General features: G+C 44.1%; 4 protein-coding genes across 7 annotated transcripts; 1 reads left to right on the forward strand and 3 right to left on the reverse strand.

The window, feature by feature from the left end:
* Positions 1-5,091: 5,091 nt before the first annotated feature.
* LOC143906248 (uncharacterized) lies at positions 5,092-9,567 on the reverse strand. Its single transcript, XM_077422191.1, has one exon. It carries the CDS (start codon positions 9,491-9,493, stop codon positions 8,885-8,887), a length of 609 nt encoding a protein of 202 aa, XP_077278317.1. The 5' UTR covers positions 9,494-9,567; the 3' UTR covers positions 5,092-8,884.
* A 102-nt stretch (positions 9,568-9,669) lies between these two features.
* LOC143906243 (uncharacterized) lies at positions 9,670-15,122 on the reverse strand. Of its 3 annotated transcripts, none has more exons than XM_077422177.1 (10): positions 14,680-15,122; positions 14,377-14,595; positions 14,104-14,290; positions 13,809-14,029; positions 13,607-13,735; positions 13,143-13,479; positions 12,801-13,033; positions 12,563-12,731; positions 12,348-12,487; positions 9,670-9,743 (listed from the first exon to the last, which is right to left on the reverse strand). In XM_077422177.1, exons 1-10 carry the CDS (start codon positions 14,862-14,864, stop codon positions 9,677-9,679), a joined length of 1,887 nt encoding a protein of 628 aa, XP_077278303.1. In that variant the 5' UTR covers positions 14,865-15,122; the 3' UTR covers positions 9,670-9,676. The 3 variants fall into 3 exon arrangements, with proteins under 3 accessions (XP_077278303.1, XP_077278304.1, XP_077278305.1); XM_077422178.1 differs by lacking the exon at positions 9,670-9,743 and adding an exon at positions 9,897-11,967; XM_077422179.1 differs by lacking the exon at positions 9,670-9,743 and adding an exon at positions 9,897-11,974.
* A 730-nt stretch (positions 15,123-15,852) lies between these two features.
* Positions 15,853-18,931, forward strand: LOC143906245 (UBX domain-containing protein 7). Of its 2 annotated transcripts, none has more exons than XM_077422183.1 (8): positions 15,853-16,210; positions 16,421-16,663; positions 16,882-17,156; positions 17,243-17,524; positions 17,599-17,671; positions 17,782-17,964; positions 18,046-18,131; positions 18,206-18,931. In XM_077422183.1, exons 1-8 carry the CDS (start codon positions 16,147-16,149, stop codon positions 18,362-18,364), a joined length of 1,365 nt encoding a protein of 454 aa, XP_077278309.1. In that variant the 5' UTR covers positions 15,853-16,146; the 3' UTR covers positions 18,365-18,931. The 2 variants fall into 2 exon arrangements, with proteins under 2 accessions (XP_077278309.1, XP_077278310.1); XM_077422184.1 differs by having other exon boundaries at positions 15,854-16,210; positions 17,830-17,964.
* Positions 18,932-19,554: 623 nt separating this feature from the next.
* Jwa (PRA1 family protein Jwa) lies at positions 19,555-22,748 on the reverse strand. The gene is made up of 4 exons (XM_077422192.1): positions 22,153-22,748; positions 21,583-21,800; positions 21,382-21,495; positions 19,555-20,299 (listed from the first exon to the last, which is right to left on the reverse strand). The coding sequence occupies exons 1-4, from the start codon at positions 22,350-22,352 to the stop codon at positions 20,241-20,243; spliced, it is 591 nt and encodes a 196-aa protein (XP_077278318.1). The 5' UTR covers positions 22,353-22,748; the 3' UTR covers positions 19,555-20,240.

Raw genomic sequence — 22,748 nt, forward strand, 5'->3', positions numbered from 1 at the left:
GACGGACCGGCTGACCGGCGCGCGCAGTCACGTGGTGTCGCGCGCGGCACGTGGCGGCCCGACGCCGGCCGAACGCGCCCGAGGCGCGGCCGATGACGCGTTTCACGCGCAACGCCCGCTGAACAAAATGCCGGCGACCCGGCGTTACAACGGACTGCGAACCGCCGCATTATGACGAAAAACCTTCCTCGTCGAAGCAGGCACGATTTCTGTTAACGAAAAGCAACGAATGACGAACGAAAAAATGACTCCTCGTAATTTTTAACATTTAGAGAATAAGCTTGGTGTTTGTAAAAAATATGCTAAATAAATAATTATATGTTAAAAATTATATTCTTGTAACTTTCTTGTAAAAAAAAGACATATATGTATACATATATACACTCTGTACATTTTGTGGAGAAAACTTTTTGTAGGTGGACACTGAGAACTCGGAAATTTATTCGATTCGAAAGTATATTCGTATTCCTGTTCAATTAATCAATATGTGCATGTATATTCCGTCATTCAATGTTAATGAAATTTAAACCAATATATTTTAACTGTTGTTTTAGTTAAATTACACATTTTGAGCAGGAGCATAGTGGCGGATCTACGCAGGAATGGTTAAAAACGACTGAAATTCAATAATAAATTTGACCCTATCATTTAACAGCGCTTATCTATTCGTTCCTATCGCCGGAAGGCGCGAGCATCTTAACGAGTAAGTACGTGCTGTTTCGCGCATTTTTTTTTTTTTTCTATCTCTCTTTTCCAACTGGGTCGCTCGCTATCTCGCCCCGAAATCTGTGTCAACGTACGGACAAGGCCGATATATACGTTATTGGACGAATTGTTGACTTACGGACGCGCGCCGCGTTAACTCCGCAACGATCTGAGAATCAGCGGAGAGAAGATCGCTATCGAGAACCCGCGTCGTTCCACAATCTCGGGGCACAGTGGAAAAAATAATATGGACCCGTCCGGCGAGGACGCGCCGATAAGGGAAATCTCAAGTACATCACCGCGATTCAGGAAAACATCGCGTGATGCTGTTAATATCGATAATTGACGAGTGCGAGTCAATTTGTCGCGCTATCTCGCGCATTTCGGAGCTGACGCACGGTGTTTCTCTTCTGCGACCGGATTGAACCGATGCGAGAGGCGAAGCGAAACACCGATGATTCATTACGAGTCTGATTCACACGTGTACCGCCGAACGTGTTTCCGGCTGTGTCTCGGTCTCCCTTCCCTTTTATTCGAATCGTACAGGAATTTATAAAGACATGTTGAAACGCGCGACTTTATATTTCGTCGCGCGCCGTTTCTTTCCACGAGAACGTGTATATCGCCGTGCAAAAAACTATAACGACGCGACGCGACGCTGTCTCGCGCGTACATTTATATATATAGCGCAAGGTTTTCTTTCGAACTCTAGCCGATGTGGGATCCTATTCTCAGTTTACCAACGACACAGAGGCCCGAAGGCCTGGCTCTCGAAGGTCGCGCGAGCGTGACACACGTACCTATTATATAAGGTGCTATTTGCCAACGCGAAACGTGATAAAAAGCGTCGTCGCCGGCAGCGAAATCATCAATTAAACAAATTAAACAACGTGATATAGGACTGAAGATTTCTCGCCCCACTTCGAAGTTGAAAAAAAAATCCAAGATAAATGGAGACGTATTGATTGCTTCGGGCAATCGCGTATACTTACCTGCCGTTACTTTTATCAGCCGCTGGGACGCTTCGAAACAACGAGAAATCAATCCCTTCTCGCTTAATTTTATTTTTTATCAGAGCCTCGAGGGGGACGTCCCCGTTTTATCGTACAGATAATTAAATTACGTATACTAATAACGCGATGGAGTGTGTATATATCGAATCGTGTATACATCCATCAGGCCGTCGCGCATTTCCGAAAGATCGGCCAAAGATCCGAGAAAGAGAGTGTGTTCGCGTGAAACGTTGCGATACTCTGATAAGGACGGGTGACATCAAACGTACCGCGCCGCTAAAAATATCGCGCTACGATAGCCACGAAATCGCGAAATTCGGTCGACCGCTTGCGTGCCTCGGTTTTCGGAAGCTCTCCTCGCGTTATCGTTTAAATGGATTTACACGTAACCGTCCGTTCTCTCTCTCTCTCTCTCCGCACGAGCATTTCTATATTAACGTAAAATTAACATCTGTGTCATGCACGCGCGGACGCGCGCGCGCGCAACGCCAGATGGTGGACAAACGTATACACAATATATATGGACTTTCTTGAATTGGGTCATAGGCTGCGCCAAGTTTTCCGCCGTTTATTTTCGCGCGCCGGCCGGTAAAACCTGATCTACAAATGTATTCTTTGCTTCCTGTTTTCTGCGACGGAATTGCGAAATACGAGAGATAGTCGCAAAGAGATTAAGAGCAGAAAACGGGAAGCAAAGAACACATTGTGTAGATTTGGCTTAAAGCTGGATGCACGATGAAAAACACCAGGCAACGGGGAAACGGGCAATGGGAAACAGCGAATTTCCGACGCGTTGGATTTCTTATATTCTCTGTTGCCTGTGTCTGACCGATCCACAGTGCGATTTTGATTTTAGCTGCGATTGGTTAGGTACGGGCAATAGAGAATATAGAAATCCAACGCGTTGGAACTTCTCTGTTCCCGCATTGCCTGTTCCTGTTGCCCGTTGTTTTTCATTGTGCATATCCAGCTTAACGTATACTTCGATTATGCGATAGCCGAACGACAAATACAATTACATTCGGGGAAAGTCCTAATTGCATATAAGCGGGGAGAGAAACGTACGATTTCCACCGCCGCCGCCGTATAATGAGACGGGGTCGTTGCGACAAGTCGCGCCCGCTGACGAAAACGGGTCGTTTCGTTAGCTAAGACCGCGCAATCGGCCGCACGTTCGGCCGAGTATATAGCACGCAAGTACACGCGGAGTTACTTACTGGACTCGATTTATTCGACTTTTCACGCGTTGCCGCGAACACCGAGAAATGTCGCCAGTCATTCGATCAAAGTCTCCGGTCGACGGGCGAACGGTGACTCGCGAAAAAGCCAGCCGACTCTTAACAATCTCCGCGCTTTCGCGTCCGCGTCTCGCGGTGACGTTTGACTTTTCTCGGGGTCAAGTTCGCTCATCGTTAATCCCTCCGACTTTTAGGTCCAGTCTCTCACACACACACACAAGTGTCGGTTAACTTTTAATCTTTAGATCAACTCACTCTTCGTCTCTTTCTGAGGGGGACGTTATAGAAGGAGACGAAGAGTGAGTTAATCTAAGATTAAAAGTTAACCGACACTTGTGAAACTGGGCCTAAAGTGCTGCGAAAAAAGTATTATCTGCAATATACAGTTACATGTTTCGGATGGCGAACACTTCGACTTCGAGAATTATCGGAGCGACGAAAAAAGAAATTATCCTTGTGCGGAATCTGCTTAATATAAAAAAAGATTGCACGTTATGCTATTCTATTACGAAAGAATTGAGATGTTAGAAAGTAAAGGAAGCGGACGCGTCGAATGCGTCCGATTGCGTGCGATTCGCGGCGAAATTAAAAAATCCCGAGACTCGAAATAATGAACTGTCGTTTCATTACGCAACGCGACGAGACAATTGCGTCGCGTTACGTGCCGATGAAGCAGCTGCCGCCGTTAATTTCTGTAAGCGGCCAATTATTAAATGACCTGCCTCATGCCTGAAATTGACGGCCGACCCTTTTCCCCTTCTCTCTTTCTCTCTCTACCGAACTGTCGGTTTCAGGTCAGAGGCATCGGGCAAAATATGGCTCGTAAAAACGCACCGGGTATCGTTCTACATCCGTTCTAGGACCTTTAAGAGCCATAATTTACCGCTGCGTTATTACGGTCATTATTGCAGTCGACGCTTTTGCGGAAATTACCGTGAAATGGCACTCGCGCTCCTATACCAAGGCTCGCTCGCTGTGCGCGTCAACGCCGAGAGCTTTCGGTTCCCGCAGCGCGATATTAAAGAATCGGAAAAGGGTGCTCGAGGCCTCCGCGATAACAGAATCCGCCCGGAGAAATCCGGACGAGCGTATCGCGGTTTCGCGTAATATCGCGAGCGAATTATCGCGGTCTACTGTCGACGCGAGATAGATCGGGCGAGCGTGCGAGTTTTGTCGCTGAAAGCAAATCTTCTAGGAGCTGGCACGTAGAAGCGGCTTTAACGCGCGCGCCAACGATCAGAAGGCCAGTGAACCGCCGCGCGTCGGCTTATACGGGGTGTCCCGTTACCGTACCGCCGTTCCTATAACGATGACTTTATTTGACACGAAACGTATTAGGTCGATATTTCTCCCCTAGATAAAATTTCACAGGAACTCGCTCTATCTACCAGTATCCTCGAGTATCCTGAAATTAGACCGAAGTCTATGCGAGATTAGGGTTGTGCGGTCCACTTGACGCTGACGCTACAAATACTTTGGAGCGTTCTTCTTCTCCTTCTTTCTTCATTGAAAGAAAAGAGAAGAGGAATGCTTCGAAGCATTTGTAAAGGTGCGATTTCATTGACGCTAGAAACCAGCGGCAGCGTCAAGAAAATGTAGTGGGAGTTCCGTTGAATTTTGCGGTACGCTAAAAAGTTGAGACGGTCTGAACTTCTTCCCCCACTACATTTTCTTGACGCTGACGCTGGTTTCTAGCGTCAATGAAATCGCACCTTAAGCGTCAAGTGGACCGCAGCCTAGATCACGTAAAAACGAGATTCTCATCTGTTTACGGTCATCTGTTTGCGCGCGAGCGCGATGGCAAGCCCACCGAGACGTTACGTTAATCGATCCGGCTACTTATTAAGTAGCTCGAAAATTTTCCTCGAGCGCGAGCCGAGCGAAGGAGGAACGGTAATGTCGAGACGTCCCGTATAATATCAGCGTGCCGCGTATCCACGATGTATTTGTGGCACGCTCCGTCGTCAGACACAGCAAGCAGAAACTGTTTGATGTCGACGTTTGACGACGGTGGAAGAGGGAAGCGAGACAGAGGCAGGGATAGTGGAGGAGCAGCGTGGACGATCGAACGGAAAGTTTTCGCGCGGGTCAATAGCGGGTACGATACACGCGCAATAAATACATGTACACCGGTATATCTGCATCGAAACTTTCAACTTCTTTATTTTTTCATTTTAATTAAGACTTGTCGGGCATGCGAGCCCGACCGATCACAACGAGATATAGTTTTCCACAATGCACGGTTCTTTAACGACGAACTTAGAAAAGAACGGATATATAAGGGGGATTGCGTTCGCTCCTAGAAAAAAAAATGGACGAAAAAAGAGAACGAACGCAACTCTCCCACGCACACGCTCACGCGCACGGGCATTCGTCGTTCCGGAGCTGCGGCAATCCTGACGCAATTCGTTCGCTCCGCTCTCGCAGTAGGTACACGCGGTGTGGTATACTAATTGCTAGCTTATCTAATTAGTCGGATAAGGCGGCAAACGTCGTCGAAGATCCTCGACGACGCGAAGCCACGAAACGATTCCTCGTTTCTTTCGCCCCCCCCCCCCATATATTCGCGCTACATACAAGTGTGTCGTTTTATTGCGTCATTCGTGTGTGCCGCGACCGCCTTTACGCCAACACGTCCACGATAAAGTCCCGGACGCTGCAGCTGTGACGTCACTCTCGGCGCGCGCCCCCGGGAATAATCGAGGGCTTCTTCGAATTGATCGCGAGATTTTGGAATAGAACGGGCATCTCTCGCGAACGAGGAAATTAATTATGAGCAGCAACGGCGACAACGATGTTATCGCGAGGAGTAACAGTCCTCTCAACCCGTGACGTCACAGCTGCCCCGTAAGGGCCCTCGTATTACGGATGCATCTCTCTCCCCCCTCATCTCTCCACCCACGCGAAATGAATCACGCGACGCTGGAGCATCGTCTAGTCGCGCGAACTCGCGCAACGCACGCATACATGCGCGTTCTTGTACGTACGCGTGTCTCTCCTCTAGCGATCGATAGCGATAAGTAGCTATGCACTAAAACATGCACAGAGAAAGGGGTATATAAAGCTAAACGTATAAACTATTATACAGATCCACGTTGACACGCGCGGTCCTCGTCCGTCTGCTCCCCGTTTATCTTTTTCCCCTCCCGCGCGGATTCTCCCGCAACCGTGTGTGGACATTCATCTAAATCTTTGACAATCTTACGTCTCTTCGTTAATACTCTAGCGCGTCAGGATTACCCTAAATGATACAACGATCGGGATGCCGTAGAGATTTTCCTCTTCATCTCGTAGTCGTAAGTGTCCAAAAATTCCGTCAATAAATTTCAAACGTGCTCTAATTCTTCGATATACAATTTCATAAATAGACGAAGTCGCGTCCCACCAGAGCTAAGCAGCGGAACCTCCGTTTATACAACGAATCTCAGTCCAATTCTCACGATATACATCCTCGCGAATGTAAACGTCTTCGCGTAAACGCTGTAAAGCCCCCGCCGCGGCCTTTCTTCACTCTTTTTTGTTCAACTCCCGCTTTTCGCCGAACGGACGACGCCGACGGTGTCTTGTTACCCTTTAGGATTAAGGACGCAGCTGTCGGGAACTAAACCGAGCCTAAGCTAAGCTATCAATGATCTCGCCTCGCATCGATCGGCTGGTCCGCTCGTTGCGCGCATCGTGAAAAAATAAATGAGATCACCGTGTCTCTGTGCGTGCCCTCCTCCTCTCTCCCCCCTAATACTTCCGCCACGCAACGCAAAGGCATCGTTAATCGATGATCGGCCGCGGAACGCGGTTTACTCGCTCAAAGTGGACTCGCGTAATCCTGGGACAGGACCTGATTGTCCTTGTCCAACAGCTTGAGAAATATCTTCGCCGCTACTCTTTCTCCCTACTCGCACGTGCTCGATATAAACTTTACATCCTCGTGCGAAGTCTGTGCTACTGTGGCTAGAAAAAAAGTGTCGGATCTGAAAATTTGAGAAACCCTGCACTATTTATTGAAATTAATTCGCGAACAACGCGGAGAGATCTTCCTCGATTTAACTCTCAGACTTTTTTCTTTCTTTGGAAAGCCACGACGACGACGACGACGACGACGATTCGCTTTCGTCGCGCTCGGTGACGCTCTGGTGTTTCTTTGCGGGTGGCATTCCGATTCTAACGGAAAGTGTCCATTTATAGAACGACAGAACGTCGACGCGTCATTCTCGTGCGTCGCACGAGATAACGATTCAGCGCTGTAAATCGATAAGCGACCGAAACTCGTCGCTCAACTCGCAGGTAATTTGGCGGACGTTCCGTGCTTCGAGGATTAAAAAGTTCCCGCGATACTTGCGTAGTTCCCGTTCTTCGAATTCGAACGGCAAACTCACGTTTAATGACGCAGTCTCAAGAGGGAGGCTGTCACATAATAATTACAAACTAATTAACGGCCATTGTTTTGTGGTACTTGGGTCTCCGAAGCGCGTTGCAAAGACTCTTTTTTTTTCTTTATTATGCCAGACTACGGTCGTTATCTGTAAATTCTTCGGTGCCACTCGCAAACAAACTCCAATTACGTAAAGCAAACAATTGCGCTACTAAACAAATACAATTGTAGTAAAACTTTATTAGATCTTTCTTTCTTCGTTCAGTGCTATAAGACAATGATCAGTGGCTCGCTTACTCAGAATCAATTGACACAGACTTCTTATGCAATTCGATCGAAGATGACGAATAATGACGTGTTAGATTAACTCTTCAAATACCGTACGAACGTGCGTGATTGGCGATAATTTTTAGGGCAACTCGAACGTTGGAAACGTTCCAAGATTTAGGCTCGTTTCATCGAGCGTCGAAAAAAATAATAAATCTCTAACCAGCAGAGCTTCGTTAAATAAAACGTATTATACAAAATAATATGTATCTATATTTTTAATCCCCCATCTGTATACTATATTCGCTCAGTATTTGAAGCGTTAATCGAGTCTCGCGACGAATCAGCTGTACGATACAGGCACTCCACACTGCGATAACGATATCCGATATTTTAATAACTGAGATACCGCGCAGTACGACAACAAATTGATATACATTATACATGTTTTCCATCGGCGCTTGAAAATATATACAAAGAATTATATCGGCCTTGCGCTACGATTATCGCCGGTGATATTACTCAACGATTCGAGATACCGATAATTATCGTTAACACGGTACAGAGTAATGGAAAAGGAACATGTTTTGCGTATGGCTACTGAAACGCGGACGGCGCGCAGGAAGTCGCGTCAGTCCGGCGTTCGCTCGCCAGGCGATATTTAATTAAATGATCTGAGATACCGCGGCGCGATGTGGAACGGGCGTGCGGGAAAAGGAACATCTCACGTGCGCATTTCGATACGGTTGACGGTGCGAGGAGTCGAGCGGCGCGCGGGCCGCGGTCGGCGGCCATAAGTCTTCCACGTAGGTCCGTCCGCGAGCGTCGATACAGCGGCGAGGCGAGGCTGTCGCGCAGCGCCGACAACGCAGCGTATTTACAAACACGGCCATGTACATGTAAGGCGAGAGTTCTCGCCTAATTGCGTCTACGCACACGCGGCCACGCACGCGCACGCACACGCACACTGTCATCGTCGTTGCGTCCCCGGGACTCCCACGCGGGTGAACGAAGGAAAACCTGCTCCCGCCCAGGATCCTTTTATCGTCTTCCTTCTTCAATGAGGATTCCGATCAAGTCCGATCCATTTTTTCGAGACACGATCCATCCCGAGTCACAAAGGAGGCGTCCGGCGCGGCCCCAGAAAAATCTCGTCCCTTTCAAGAAAGAAAAAGGAAGAAAAGAAAGGAAAAGAACGGGATCGAGGAGGCCGCGGGACAAAGCGGGGTCGTTCACAGCGTGAGCGCGGGAACGTCCGTAAAAGTTCTCCCCGGGCGCCGTCGCCGGACGCCTCACAGTTCCAGGGGCTCGTACATCGGTGGTAACGGCTCGTCCTCGGAGTCGTAGAAGTACGGTTTCCTACGGTATCCGCCGCCGCTGGACCGTCGCACATCGTCGTCCTCGTCGTCCACCACGTCGTCCTCGTCCACCTCCGAGCTTGAGAGCTCGTCGAGGTTCTCCCGCAGCCTCTTGACCGCCTCCTTGATGAGGCCGCCCTCGCGCAGCAGCTCCTGAAGCACCTCGTACGGGTCGTCGTCCACTCTGCTTCTCTCGCTCCTCTTTAGATGGTTGTGATAATGGTGGTGATGGTGGTGGTGGTGATGATGATGACCGGCGATCGCGCGATGCTGCTGTTGTTGCTGCTGTTGGCCGTTGGACCGCAGACCGCAGACCTCGCAGCCGGCAGCCGGATCCGCCCAGGAACGCGCCGGCACCCGGTACGGCGACGGCCGGCTGTTCTTGTGGCTGATGCTGGACTTGGCCTTCAGGCTGGACAGCCGTAGGTTCTCCTTGATCTGCGACACCAGCAGGTCGACGTCGCGCGCCAGGAAGGCGTCCGCCTGCGCCGCGCCGTCCGGCATCACGCCGATCAGATACGTCGTCTCCTCGGCGCTCGGCATCCTCGCGCGTTCGCTCCTCCGTTCACGCTCTCGGCACACGGAAAACGCGATACGAACTTACCGAGTCCGTAGTAAACGGACCGTGCAATGGGGACTCTTGATTCTCCAAAGGCTTTGCGAGTGTTTTCGTCCTCTCTCCTTCTGATCCCCGATATGTTGCCGTCTCTCCCTCTCTCTTTCTTCTCACGCTGGTATTTCCGCCTCTCTCTCTCTTTCGGTGTGTTTACCTGGGGTCGACAGTCCCCTGCAACTACAATAACACCCAGGCAGTAGGTAGAGGGGGAAGGCGGGGAAAAAGGAGAGATCGCTACAGTATCCTTCCAGGAAAACAAAGTTCCTTCTTGTGAACGAGAGAAAAAAAAGAGTCTCAGCGGGGAGCCGTAGACCCCTTTTTCCCACGACGAAGCGATACCACGCCACACGGTTCGTTCCCCGATTAGCGACTCGCACACGCTCGACGTCGTCGCCGACACGTCAACAATAATACACAGCGGCGGCGTGTATATATATACGCGAACGGTGTATCCGCGACACGGGCACGGGCAGGCGCGTCCGTGCGTAATCGGACGGGACGCGTGTGATTCACTGGGCAAATACGCGCGGCGGCGATATCCTCCGTCCTACCTCCGTCGCTGCTCCCGGCGCGCCGCCGGCGGGCTCTCTCGCCCGCTCGCTCGCTTTCTCGAAACGTCCGTCGGCGAAACGCACGACGGGAGTCGCGCGCGTCCAAGCGCGGCTGGCTGTTGAATGAAACGCCCGCGCGAGCAGCCGAGTACGAGCGTGTGGGCTAATCTACGCGCATAAACAAACGCACACGAGCGCGCCGCGCAGCAGCAGCAGCAGCTGCGGGTATACACGCGCACACAGGCACGCGGGTCTTCTCTCCACGCTACGCGCTACACCAGTGGCGCATTGTTTTGCTTCCAGGCCGATCGAACGTACACACACACACACACACACACGCACGCACGCACGCACGCACAGTGTCTGCGCCCGAAGCTCTCTCGCTCGCTCTCTCGCCGAGGATCGGTGCGGCAGGTTGCACAACGCGCGCATACGCTCGTTACACGCACCTACTCCGCTCCGATGAGGTAACGCACTGAGGGGTGGGAGGGGAGAGAGCGATTATTTTGGCCCGACGGGAAGATGGTATCTCGCACGGCGCTCCCGCTTTCGAATCGGATACTCCAGCCGACGTTCCTCGATCCCTTATCTTCTAATTTCCTCTCCGCGCGATTTCCTCTATTTATAAATATCTCCTATTTTTTTTCTTTATCCCGAGGTAATCTCAATTCTCCACGGCTTGCCTCCGCACACTCCACACTCGCGTAATCCACTTGTTACTTGCCGACGGCTCCCGCAGTTTCGATTTAAATGTCAGTCGGAACTCGCCGCTTGCTCCGACCTCGAGGTAGTCTCGGTTACTCCGGTTCTCGGGTTCCACGGTGCCGACCCTCCACGTAACTCGCTCGCCGAATTTGTTTGCCGTTTGAGAAAACGTCCCCGCTCTCTGCGCTCCCGGCTCCTTTGTTCATCTGGCGTGACTCGACCGCGCGCGACAAACGTTCGACGGGATCACTTTTGCGCGAGCGGAGTAGCGCCAGCACGGGCACGGGCACGGGCACGGGCACGGGCACAGGCCTCAGCGAGCCACGGAGAGCGAAGAGCGTGCGGCCGCCCGTTCGTCCGCCAGCGCCAGCCATGAACCTTCTACTCTGTTATTATTGTTTTGGTCGGGCGGCGCATGCGCCCGGCCGCTTCCTCGCCGTCCGCCCTCCGCCGCGCCGAGCCGGTGCCCTTCCCCGTCCGTCCCCGCGCTCGCCGGCTCGTGTAAACAAACCGTTAACTCACGGGTCCCCGGCGAATCGATAATACTCCTCGCCTCGCCGTTTCCCCGTTCCGCGTTCTCTCTCTCGCTCGGCCTTCCGCCCTCCCACCGCTCTCCTCGCTCCACGCTCGCCGCGTTCCGTTCGGTTAAGAAAGCGTGCCCGCATCGCTGCCGATCGGAAAACGCCTTTGTCTTTGTCGTATATCCGTGGAACACGCCACGGCTGATAAGACGCCTTCGAGACGCGAATTTCATAAACGAAGCGTTTGCTCATAATCCTTTTGTGTGCGGTGTGTGCACACACGCGGATCTCTCATCTCTCTCGGAAGCGTGGCGATTTTGAACGAAATATCACGAGAAAGGGTGGAAGAGAACGAGGAGAAGGACGGAGGGGGCAGCACGTCGACGAGAGAACAGGGCAGGAGGGAGGGAGGAGAGGGGACATCGATGCGCGCGGATGCGGATCAAGGTTACACTCGGGCACCTCCTCTACGTCATCCCTCGTCGTGTTTATACGCGCGTGCGCTCAGCGTGCACGCGCACACACACGCTCGTCCTTGGGACGAATCATTCATTATCGCGTCCACGTAATGCTCCGAGCGTATGTTACGTCCACGAAAACTCAGCGGCGCGATCGGGTTTCCCCCTGATAACTTAAAACAATACCCATTAGAAGGGGGAGACTACCCATGCAGGACAGAATAAAAATATGGTTGGTTAAGGCTAAAGAAAGAATTCGATCTAAATTCAAAAGAATTCAATGAATCGAATCTTTAGTTTGTATATTGCACTGAAGTATTATTTTCGTTTCCTTTATATGTCATTTTATCATTATTTATTTCAGATAGTTTAGATAAATATTTAGTACTTGTGTTGAGTAATGTTCAGAGAAAACGAATGGCTTGGTATTTTATCGAGTATTACAATACATTTAATTCTTTTGATTAAAAAAAAAAATACAAAAATATCGAGTATCGAAATTTCTTATCTTATTCTATACGACTGGTTTGTAATTGGTTAATTTACCGATTCGATTTACCATCTCCAAAGTGAGACTCATTCGCTTTTTGTTTCGCTTCCTCGTATCTCATTCTCAATGTATCGGGCTTCGCCAAGAACCTCTGCCATAAAATGTCCTTCTCGCGTTCTAGATTGGCGTCCATCCTCTGCGACACGAGAATTATTAGCAAATGTCATATGATTTTCAGGAAATTGATAGGTCAGGGTATTTATAGCTGTACCATTCGTTCTTTGAATTGATTCCTGATCCTAGTTATTTCTCCTTGCACCTCTTGAACTACCGCGGATATTTCCTCGCACTTGGAACTTATTTCGTACGAAATTGGCCTGAGGCTGATCGTCGGTCCATTTTGTGTCTCAGCCGTGTAATCTTTATTGATTTCGTTCTCTCTAAATCCACAGAAATATAAAAAAAATAACGTATCATCGATATACGAGATTACTACTAATAATACTTACAATTTCTGTAATTTGTCGATTTTATTAGTCAGATATGTTTCCAACATTGATTTCTTCTTCTCCGCGTTGTCGGTTATCAAGTCATTGTATTTTTTCAATGCGGCAGAGAGCGACTCATCTGAGATATCATCACCGAGCATCATGGACATAAATATTTGATTAAATGCATTGTACGTTTTCGGAGATTGCGTTACGAGAGCCGCATACTTGTCCTGTTCCTGCTGCATAACTTCCTACACATTTCATTATGTTGCTATGAATGGCGCAGATTATTATTTTTATTAAAATACATTAAATTAAAAAGAAAATCAACTCATAAAAAATACTAATAAAATTACTAACGCATCTTGCAGAAGAGAGCTTGTATTCCGTGATAATGTAATGACGAGCATCAGCGATGAATTCAGTAACCTCGCGCAGGCAGCGAAATTGCATTTCCATTAACACGCACAGCAAGTCCACATGAACATGTCCATGTTCTCCTGCGAGAGAATGTAAATTCTTGAGCTTCTCGAGACGAGCTTTTCTCCGTTCGAGACGGGCGAGTGCGTCGTTCTTCAAGATCTTTATTGTCTCCATTTCCGCATATTGCATTACCTCCGGCAACTGTTGGTCCCGCAAAAACTCAACATTCTGCTCCAAGATATCCCTTTTCACGGTTAACGTTTGTATCTCGTCACTGTTCATAAATAATAAGATATACGTTTAAGCGTATAGCGTGTTTTTTTTCTTGTCTCCATGTCCAAACCATAAAACAACATTAATTATTGTAGCATCGATTTAACTCAATGCAAATTTATACTTACTGCAATTTACTATCCCCGGGCACTTTCAAAACTCCACCATTGTAGATATCTTGTACGCATTGTAACATTGCCATGTAAATTTTTTCTTGAATACTAGCATCAATCTGTTCCAATTTAGAATTGGATAAGCTACGTTAAAAAATTACAAATTGTAAACACATCGTTTAATAAATTTAAAAAGAATATTGTCGTGTTTACTTACTTTGTCTTACACAAGAACAATTCTTGCATTCTCTCATCCATCTGCTTGTCCCTGTTGTCACTTATCAGAGATCCGTAATCTGAATCCTCTTCTTGTTCTTCCTTGTTGGCACTAGTTCCAAATTGCTTCTTTATGTGAATACCCAGATAGTGATTGTAGAGTTCTATTTGCTTGATAAACAGGTCAACAGGCATTTGTGACCATAACACTGCGCTGCCTTGCTGAAGAACAAAAAAATAACGATCAAAGTGAGAAAAATTCTTGTAAAACTAGTTACAAAACTTGCGATAATTACATTCTTAGCCGCATCGGCATACACATTCAGAAGACTCTCGATATCCTTAGAAAACTGACAATTATCTTTATCAAATTCCTTCAGAATAACGCTGCAATCGTCATATGCCTTTTCCATTTCAATCTGCTCTTTGTTCAGCGTGATTTCTGCTTCTTCGATGTCGTCATCCAGCTTGTTCTCGACTTCTCTGCAACAAAGTCATCCCTCTTAATCATTCAACTAGTTACACAGATAGTCCGAGAAAGAAATAAAATATTTTACAAGAGTCCTTACTTCATAACTTTTATAGTGTGTCTCAACGACTGAAGATACTCCTCGTCTTCTCTGCAGCTTTCCTTCGACGCTTCGTATTCCACGAATAGATCCTCCCGACGTGTATCGTCCAGGCTGACAAGCCGCAACAAGTCCGGGCAATCTTTGGTGGCCTCTTCCAACGCGGCGTCCAACGCTTCGTCCTTCAACCGCTCGCCCACGTCTTCCAAAGTATTTTTTCTGTAAATAAAAAGTGGAAACTGTCAGAAAAATCCAATCCTACTGCTCCAGTTGACTGCGATTCTTGAGAGAGGCATCTCATACAATTTTATCTCCTCGTTAGAGAGAACATTGGCGTTGCTCACGTTCTTGCAAAACCATTCCAGAAAAGGCTGCGTGCTCGGTTCTTCGCAGATCTTGCTCAAGATCTCGGACGTGGTTCCCGATGACAGATCCGGACGTAGCCCGCGTAGCTTGTCGTAGAGCAATTTACCGGTAATAACGCTCATCTTCCTTTGTTATCAGGCTTCTCGCCTGGCTTTCTCTTTCGACTCTTTCTCGGTAAAAGTCTTCAGTTTCAGTAAAAAGTTCCCGATCGTATCTCACACATCACGTCAGAACTAAACAGCTCCTTCCGCGTCTCGCAGCGCGCTACTTTCAACGGTTGTGTGTTTTGTGTTTGACAACCGTTTGAATCTTTGCACAACCAACCGTATGTACATCGGAAGGAATTACGTCGCCAGCGGCCAATCAACCTCGCGTCAAAGCTGTAAGTGCAGAAGTCGCGCCATCTCTTTAAATGCTTTCTAATTGTCATATTACCCGTAAATATCGAAGCTCGGTAAAATCACTTAAGACTCAATCGTCGATAACTACCTTACCTCCCTCCTATATATTCGGTATTTTATTCGTATATTGAAAAATCGTTACAAAATATCAGAAATAATCAAATAACAAAAATTACAAAAATGTTTTAAAATATTTTAAATATTTCAAAAACTTTAAATCTCGAAATATAAGACATCTTCAAAATTTTTAAGACTTCAATAACGCAAATGACGTAAATAATAATTATATCGTCGCATTTAAAAATCAAATCTCTTTGCAAATATATTCGAGTAACCGAATATAATCGCAAATATAATTAATGATACATTCCTTAGAATCTTTTATTGGCCCTATAAATAATTTTACTGTAAATCTTTTATCAAAATTATACATTCTAAATATAAGATTTTGAATCTTTACTAAATGAAAAATAGTATTCCTCTTCATCGTGGAGAAATAATTGAAATAATTGAATTAAAATTATATTGACTTGTCACAAAATTACAAATATAGTTTCGAACGTGAGTAATCTTAACGGTCGTAAATACTTGGAGAAAATTCGTGATAATTCGGGTAGGAACAGGTAAGGACAGGCAAGAAGAAGGATCTTGCGCGTCGGGTGTCGGGTAGTGCGATGTTGAAAGCAGTTGAAAGCAGTTGAAAGCGCGTATGCAGTCAGCTACTAGGCAGCGGAGTAGGGTGATGCAGGCGATAGGCGATACCTACTTACAGGCGATGCAGCACGTTGTGATGCTCGAGATGTCATTCGCTGCATCGTGAGTGGTGGTACTGGTGGACCTGGTGGGCAGGAAAGCGAGAGTGAGAGAGGGAGAGAGGGATTGAGAGACAGAGACGGAGAGAGATTCGGATCGGAGATATTTTTCTTCCGCGAGCGGAGCGGATATTTGTGTGAGAGAAAAGAGACTAGAAGAGAAAAATCTTCCCGAGCTCGTGGTGGCCACGATGGATGATCGCGAGGTGAAAGATAAGATGAAGGAGCTCGTTGAGAAGTTTATCGAGGTGACGGGTAAGCGTTACATCGTCCGTGCGTCAGCGCGGAGAATTATCGTTCAGGTTAAATAGCGCGACTCGGACAGCATATCGCGAATACGAGTGCCACAGCGGTTTTCTTCGAGTCCGTGTGTGAATCGCGACGATGCCGAGGGTTTAAATGTTAGGAACGTTATGCCGTTGCGACGTACCCGAGCGTTTCTCATGTTTGTGTCCTCTGATTTAGGCGAGAGCGAGGCGACGGCCCAGCAGTACCTGACGTTGGCCGATGGAAACGTGGAGATGGCAATTAGCCTGATGTTCGAGGGTGGCAGACCGCCGGAGACCGAGAACGCGGATCCCGAGCCGCCCGTGAGGGCTCCTATATTACCCACGCGTGAGACGCTAGTGCCTTCAGAGCCGATATGTTCGTTGCCACAATTGTCGAACAACGTGTATGACAGATTCCGTGATTTTGCGGCAGAAACCCGTACGCATTTTGTCCTACAACTTATATCAATTAGAATATGTATACGTACTGGACAATTAAGAATAGGTAGTGTTAAGTGGGATGGTTGCATGGATGGTATGAGGATGTTAAGTTTTTATAAACCAAGTTTCGTCAAATCTACTTCTTGGCATATAAGTCGAAGTTAATAAGTTATTATTATTATTATTATTATTATTACATGCTGGTAATTAATGTAGGACGACAAGAGGAAGAGATGACTCGCAGAGTAACTGGCACAAAGCACATATCTCAAAAGAAAACGAAGCGACTGGAAGATCTATTTAGACCACCATGCGATATTCTCTTCTTGGGCTCCTTCGTGGAAGCACGGGACCACGCGAAAACTTTAAATCGTTGGCTGCTCGTCAATGTTCAGGATCCACAGGAATTTTGTTGTCAGATTCTCAATAGAGACGTGTGGTCCAACGAGCGTATCCGAGAAATTGTGAAGGATCACTTTATCCTGTGGCAAGTATGTCGCGTCACCTGAATATCGTGTCACTTTCTACAGTTGACGTTTCGATTCGTCGAGTTACATTTGTTGCTTTTTAATTTTAGGTCTTGTCTAACACTTCGGACGGGAAACGTTATATAGATTTTTACAAAGTGATGTCATATCCTTATTTAGCGATTGTAGATCCTAGAACGGGAGAATGTATGAAAGCTTACAAAAATATTACTGTGGACAGTCTGATATCTGATTTAAATGATGCATTAAGCACACATGCATCTCCCGAAAGTTCACAAGTTACATCTGACTCTTCCAAGGATTGGAATAGTTTTCCTACGAAAACGCCGCCAAAACGAAATAATATAGCTGATCGAATGAAATTGGAGAAAGTTAGTATTTAAATTCTACATTTTTTTAAAAAAGCCTTGTGATAGATTTTTTTTGTAATATTCCTTTTTTTCAGGAATGTGGCATACTTTCTAGATTTTTGGAAAGAGATGTCAAAGATTTGTTCTCCAAAACAGTTAAAGATTTTGGTTAGTATCTTTAAAATTAAGAGCAGTTCAATTTTACAAAGTTACATATATATATTGATTGATTTTAAATATAAACTGCATTGTTAAATATTGGTATTATATATATGCAGGAAATGACAATGTAATATCTGATAATATTACAAATTTGAATGGTCCAGGTATGACTGTTCCAAGTAGCAGCAACACTGCTTTTAAAAAGAGAAAGCTGAATGAAAATGTGACTAAGCAGCAAAAAGATGAAAAATTAAAATCAGATAATACAGCTAAATCTGAAACCGCTAAATCTGAAAAAGGTAAGTGTGACATGTCCATTGTAATTTATGATATTTCCAACATATCTTTTATTTCACCTACGAAATAATTTTTTTATCCAGGCGACGAACCTTCTCTACGTCTCTGCCTACGATTGCCAAATGGCGCAAAGGAAACAATATCGATGTGTGCGACGAACACCATAGAGGTATGTACTCAAATTTCTTCCTAAGATCACACAATCGTATAAAGAAAGACATAATATAATTGGAATTTTTTAAGGACTTTTTAACTAAAATGGAGGAAATGGGTTTCCCATCAACAGCGCACACCTTTTTGGTGCCATTCCCAAAAACAAACGTTGGTGCACTGTCCGCAAATACTCGTCTGCTAGACACAATCTTGTTTCCAACGAACACAGTATTCATAACGAAGATATAGTAACATTCTATAAATGAATCATAATTGCTTCCATTATACAATTTTTTAATTTAGACTGCATATGAAACATTTATTTGAAATTTTTTTATTATTTCTACATTTATTTTATTTCCACATTACTACGAAAGTTTGTAAAAATTGTGTAGTTAAAACTTTAATGTTGGATCTCTGTTTCTTGAAATTAATTACGTCTTTTATGTTTATTTAAACAGGTTTTAAATTAAAAAGAACTTTTTTTTTTATACAAAAATGATAAAAGACACTGCCATTCAGTGTTCATGTCATACAAAAATGCATTCAGTATAATCTTGTTATCTTAAAGTAGGATTTAAGATTATTGCGATTTATATGAAAGAGAACAATTGCAAACATTGTGCGTGGTAACTGCCGAACGATCGTCGTGTAATATTACTTTTAAGTTTTACTATTATCATGTTCGCAAATCTCACGAGTGCCGTCCATAATGCGTGACGCAGCCGTCACAAAACATTTCTTTGGAACATTTCAAAGTGGCACATACGGCAAATTGCTACATCTTTGGCAGTCATTTTATACTATTATTACATATAATAAAACGTTTTGAAGCATTCTGTATGCAACTTTTGTCAATGTGATTCAAGATACAAAACAAGTAAGACTCCATATTACAATATATCATTAAATAAAGAGTAAGATAATGAAAACATTATATACATCGCTGATAGTACAAGATATATCAATGTATGATCGTTTCGTTAAGGTTATCAGTTCAAGTTGAAACTGCCGATATAATTAAGATAGATATAGATTTAAGATAGCTTACAAGAATTATAATTAATGTCAATAGAATATACTAATATTATGTATCAACTAGATACACGTCATACGTGTCAAACATATGTATTTTTACTTATTTCTCAGTGTATAGCACTATTCTGTAATGTATATGGTAAAAAAGATTTCTCCTATTAGGTGTGTACTTATATTAAATATATCTCATTTAAGTAAATCATTAATATTTCATATATCCTGCACCACTTTTAATATAAAATGCCTATTTTTTTATATGCAATTTAGTAGTCCGTCAGCAATTAAAATGTTACTTTAACTTTTAACACAGCGCATATTTTCCTTAATAATCTTGGTTATACCACGATGATAGGGAATATTGATTCACTTATATAACAAATCATGCATTATATATACATATATAAAGATATTAAAATTATAAATACATTTTATATACAGGGTGATACAAAGATTCATACATAAAAATAATTAAAATAAAAATGATATAATATATAACAAAGTTTTGTGAGAACAATTTGCCATGTGTGTGTTTTACATATGTTATTTATATAATGTACACATAATCCACTTTCTGGCTGTTATGCTAAAGTTAATAAACTATATATATATAATATACACATAATATATACAAATTAATTGAAAGTGTAATCCATTTCACATAGATGTCATATAAATATAAAGCTTCAGTCATTTTAATTTTTGAGTATTGATATTAAAATATATATTCAGTATATATGTCATATTATTCGAGCTGTATATGGCATTCAAAAAAATATACATGTCTTTGCAAGAGAGAATAAAACAATTCTTAATATAAAAATTCAATATTTGGTATTGTAATTTATTGGTTTTACTAAACAATGTATGATTTTCCGATTAAAAAATCACAGCACAGGTCGTTCGTGTTTCCAGTCACAAATATCTGCCAAATTAATATTCTAAAAATGCTACAAAATTTATTTCACTATGCCTAATACCGCGCAGAACACTGTAGTCTAGTTAGAACAGCAGTGGTAGCAAATATTAATGGTTGTCGACATTAATTTTTATCAATTTCATATAGAAACTTGATGCACAAAGCGGAATATTAGTGAGGCGGTTGCATGAGTGATGTCTGTGCGCGCAATGTCATACCAGTCACATCTTCTGTATAGTGGAATGAGAAAAGAATAAGAGAATATTAGATATAATAATATATGTAAAATTCATAAATAATAGATTCTGTATAATAGCACTAAATAAACGAATAGATAAAAACATGTAGCTGTGCTTAAAATTAACATAAGCTGATAATTAAATTTAACGTAAATATCTTCTTATTGGCAAAATTCAACATTAAAACGAATAAATTCAACAAAGACTGAATAAATGACAAAATTGAATATCAAGAGAAATCATATATATTGTTAGCACAAGCAGTCTTTGAAATACTTGTGAAGAACGTGACAGCCATTCTGTGGAGATAACACATGCTAACTTTCCTTGAAAAAAATAAGAAAGATAATTCCAGTATTTTTATTCGTATATACGTGTCGATACATTATATAACGATAATCTTTCGAATAAATTTTTTATATCAACACAATAATGTTTAATATCGATATATATTACCTACACTACAAAATGTCCTTAGAGTATATATTTTTAATAATATCTATATTTTTAGTAATAAACACATTCGAAGACAATGCTCTGAATATTATACATTATATATATACATATACAGTGAATAAAAAGAATGATCAATTAGAGAAAATGCTGTCCAAAAATATTAAATACTATCGATATTAATAAATTATTAATAAATTAATAAGTTTGTTACTTTCATCCGTATCAGAATATATAGATTTCATTAAATATTAACATTATGTAAGTATTTAAAACATAACACGTACATATTAAGTATTATTTAGCGACTAGTTAAGAAAATATGGTTTCACCATAATGACAATGTCTTGAAATTATTTTTGAAGCATTAAAATCTTTTTTCTCGACTGGTATTGTCTATATCCGTGAGAAGGCATAATAATATTGAAAGCAAATATGTCTGTATTCCTTTAAGCTTGTCTAATGCATATTTAAAAATAAATGTTTAAGCTCCATACGGATTGGTACGGTGAAGTAAAATTGTTAATAAGATTGCAAAGCATTTCTACTCGACTTATCTTAAGAACTTAAAGATAAAAAGAGCTATATAGAAATTTATGAAAATAATTCTTCTTCCATACCGAGATGTTTCAGAAATACACCCATCGGCGTGCGTTTCAAACCAATGCCCTCGATTTTATTGACGATCTTGTTTTTGTAATTCCTTAATCTCAGCGAGGCGTGTACAAATGTCACTGAAAACATTGACATAGGTATTACTGATATTGATCTATATTGATATAGCGAAATCAATGAATTATAATATCAAATATCACGCTTACCACAGAAAGGTAGCAAAATGCCGAACAAGAAAACCAGAAGAGATCCCAGAGTATACGTTATGAAACATCCAGCGAATATTATGAACGATACTCCAACCACGGGATATTGCCTTTTCAAGCGATGTATCGTGCTTCCTTCCATGGATAGGTAGGCGAACGTACCCAAGATCGCCGTCATTGCCAGCATGCCGACTAGCATTTTGACAGGATGGATCAATCTATATGCGGAGAATTCGTACAAATAAATTAGTAAACGTGAAACAACGCATGGAAAGTATAATATGAAGCATTTGCGCGAGAACTTCTAAAAATAACATTCACTCGATAACATTGTTAATTTCAGCGGTACTCGACCTCCAAGACTCTAAAAAAAAGCTATGTTACACATCTAGAACATAGCAAAATAGGGAAATTCAGAATCTCTCTCTCGAGAAAGACTTGTGGACAAGAGAGTTCGAGGACCGCTGTGTCGGCTCGCGAGGCAAGAACACGTTTCATTACGTAAAACGAGACGTAAAACAATATTGTACAGGATATAACAGATGTGACAAACATTCGGAGACCGCTCACCCAACGATGAGAAAGATGACGACGGACGTAAACAAGTAGTTAGTCTGGTAGTACTGGAGATTGTTGACCACCCGATTGCCCCACTTCTCCAGGTCCTTGAGATTCGGTAGCTGGAAGCGTGCCGACTCCAGCAGAAAGTCGTCCAGGCTGCGCAGCGGCGGCAGCTCCAGGTCGTTGTTCAGCAGCTTCGTCTTGTCCATCGCGGCGCCGAAACGTCCTCGATATCGCTCCGATCAGATCAGCCCCGATCGTTCCGCCGTAGATCGGTATTTTTGGACGATGACGAGTCCGGCGACGAATGTCATGCGACGCCGACGGTGCGGACCGTCGTCGGTCGGTGAACAATTAATTGGCGCGATTACGCCTCGCGTTTTATTGTCGGAGCAGCGCGAATCAGCCCGAAGAGATCGAGTCGTCGTCTCGCCCCGTGTCCCGTGTACGAACGAATTACAAATGCTGTCTGCTGTCCGTCGCCGATCGTCGTCGAAGTCGAAATGCATCCGCTACGACGTTTCTCGATGAGCTCCCGACAGTCCCGACAGGTGGATATCGGTGATATCAGATGTTCGATATGTTCGAAGTCTTCGTTCAAAGCA

The sequence above is a fragment of the Temnothorax americanus genome, unplaced genomic scaffold (genome assembly GCF_048541705.1).
Source record: "Temnothorax americanus isolate GAGA-0224 unplaced genomic scaffold, ASM4854170v1 Scaffold7, whole genome shotgun sequence".
Classification (NCBI taxonomy): Eukaryota; Metazoa; Arthropoda; class Insecta; order Hymenoptera; family Formicidae; genus Temnothorax; species Temnothorax americanus.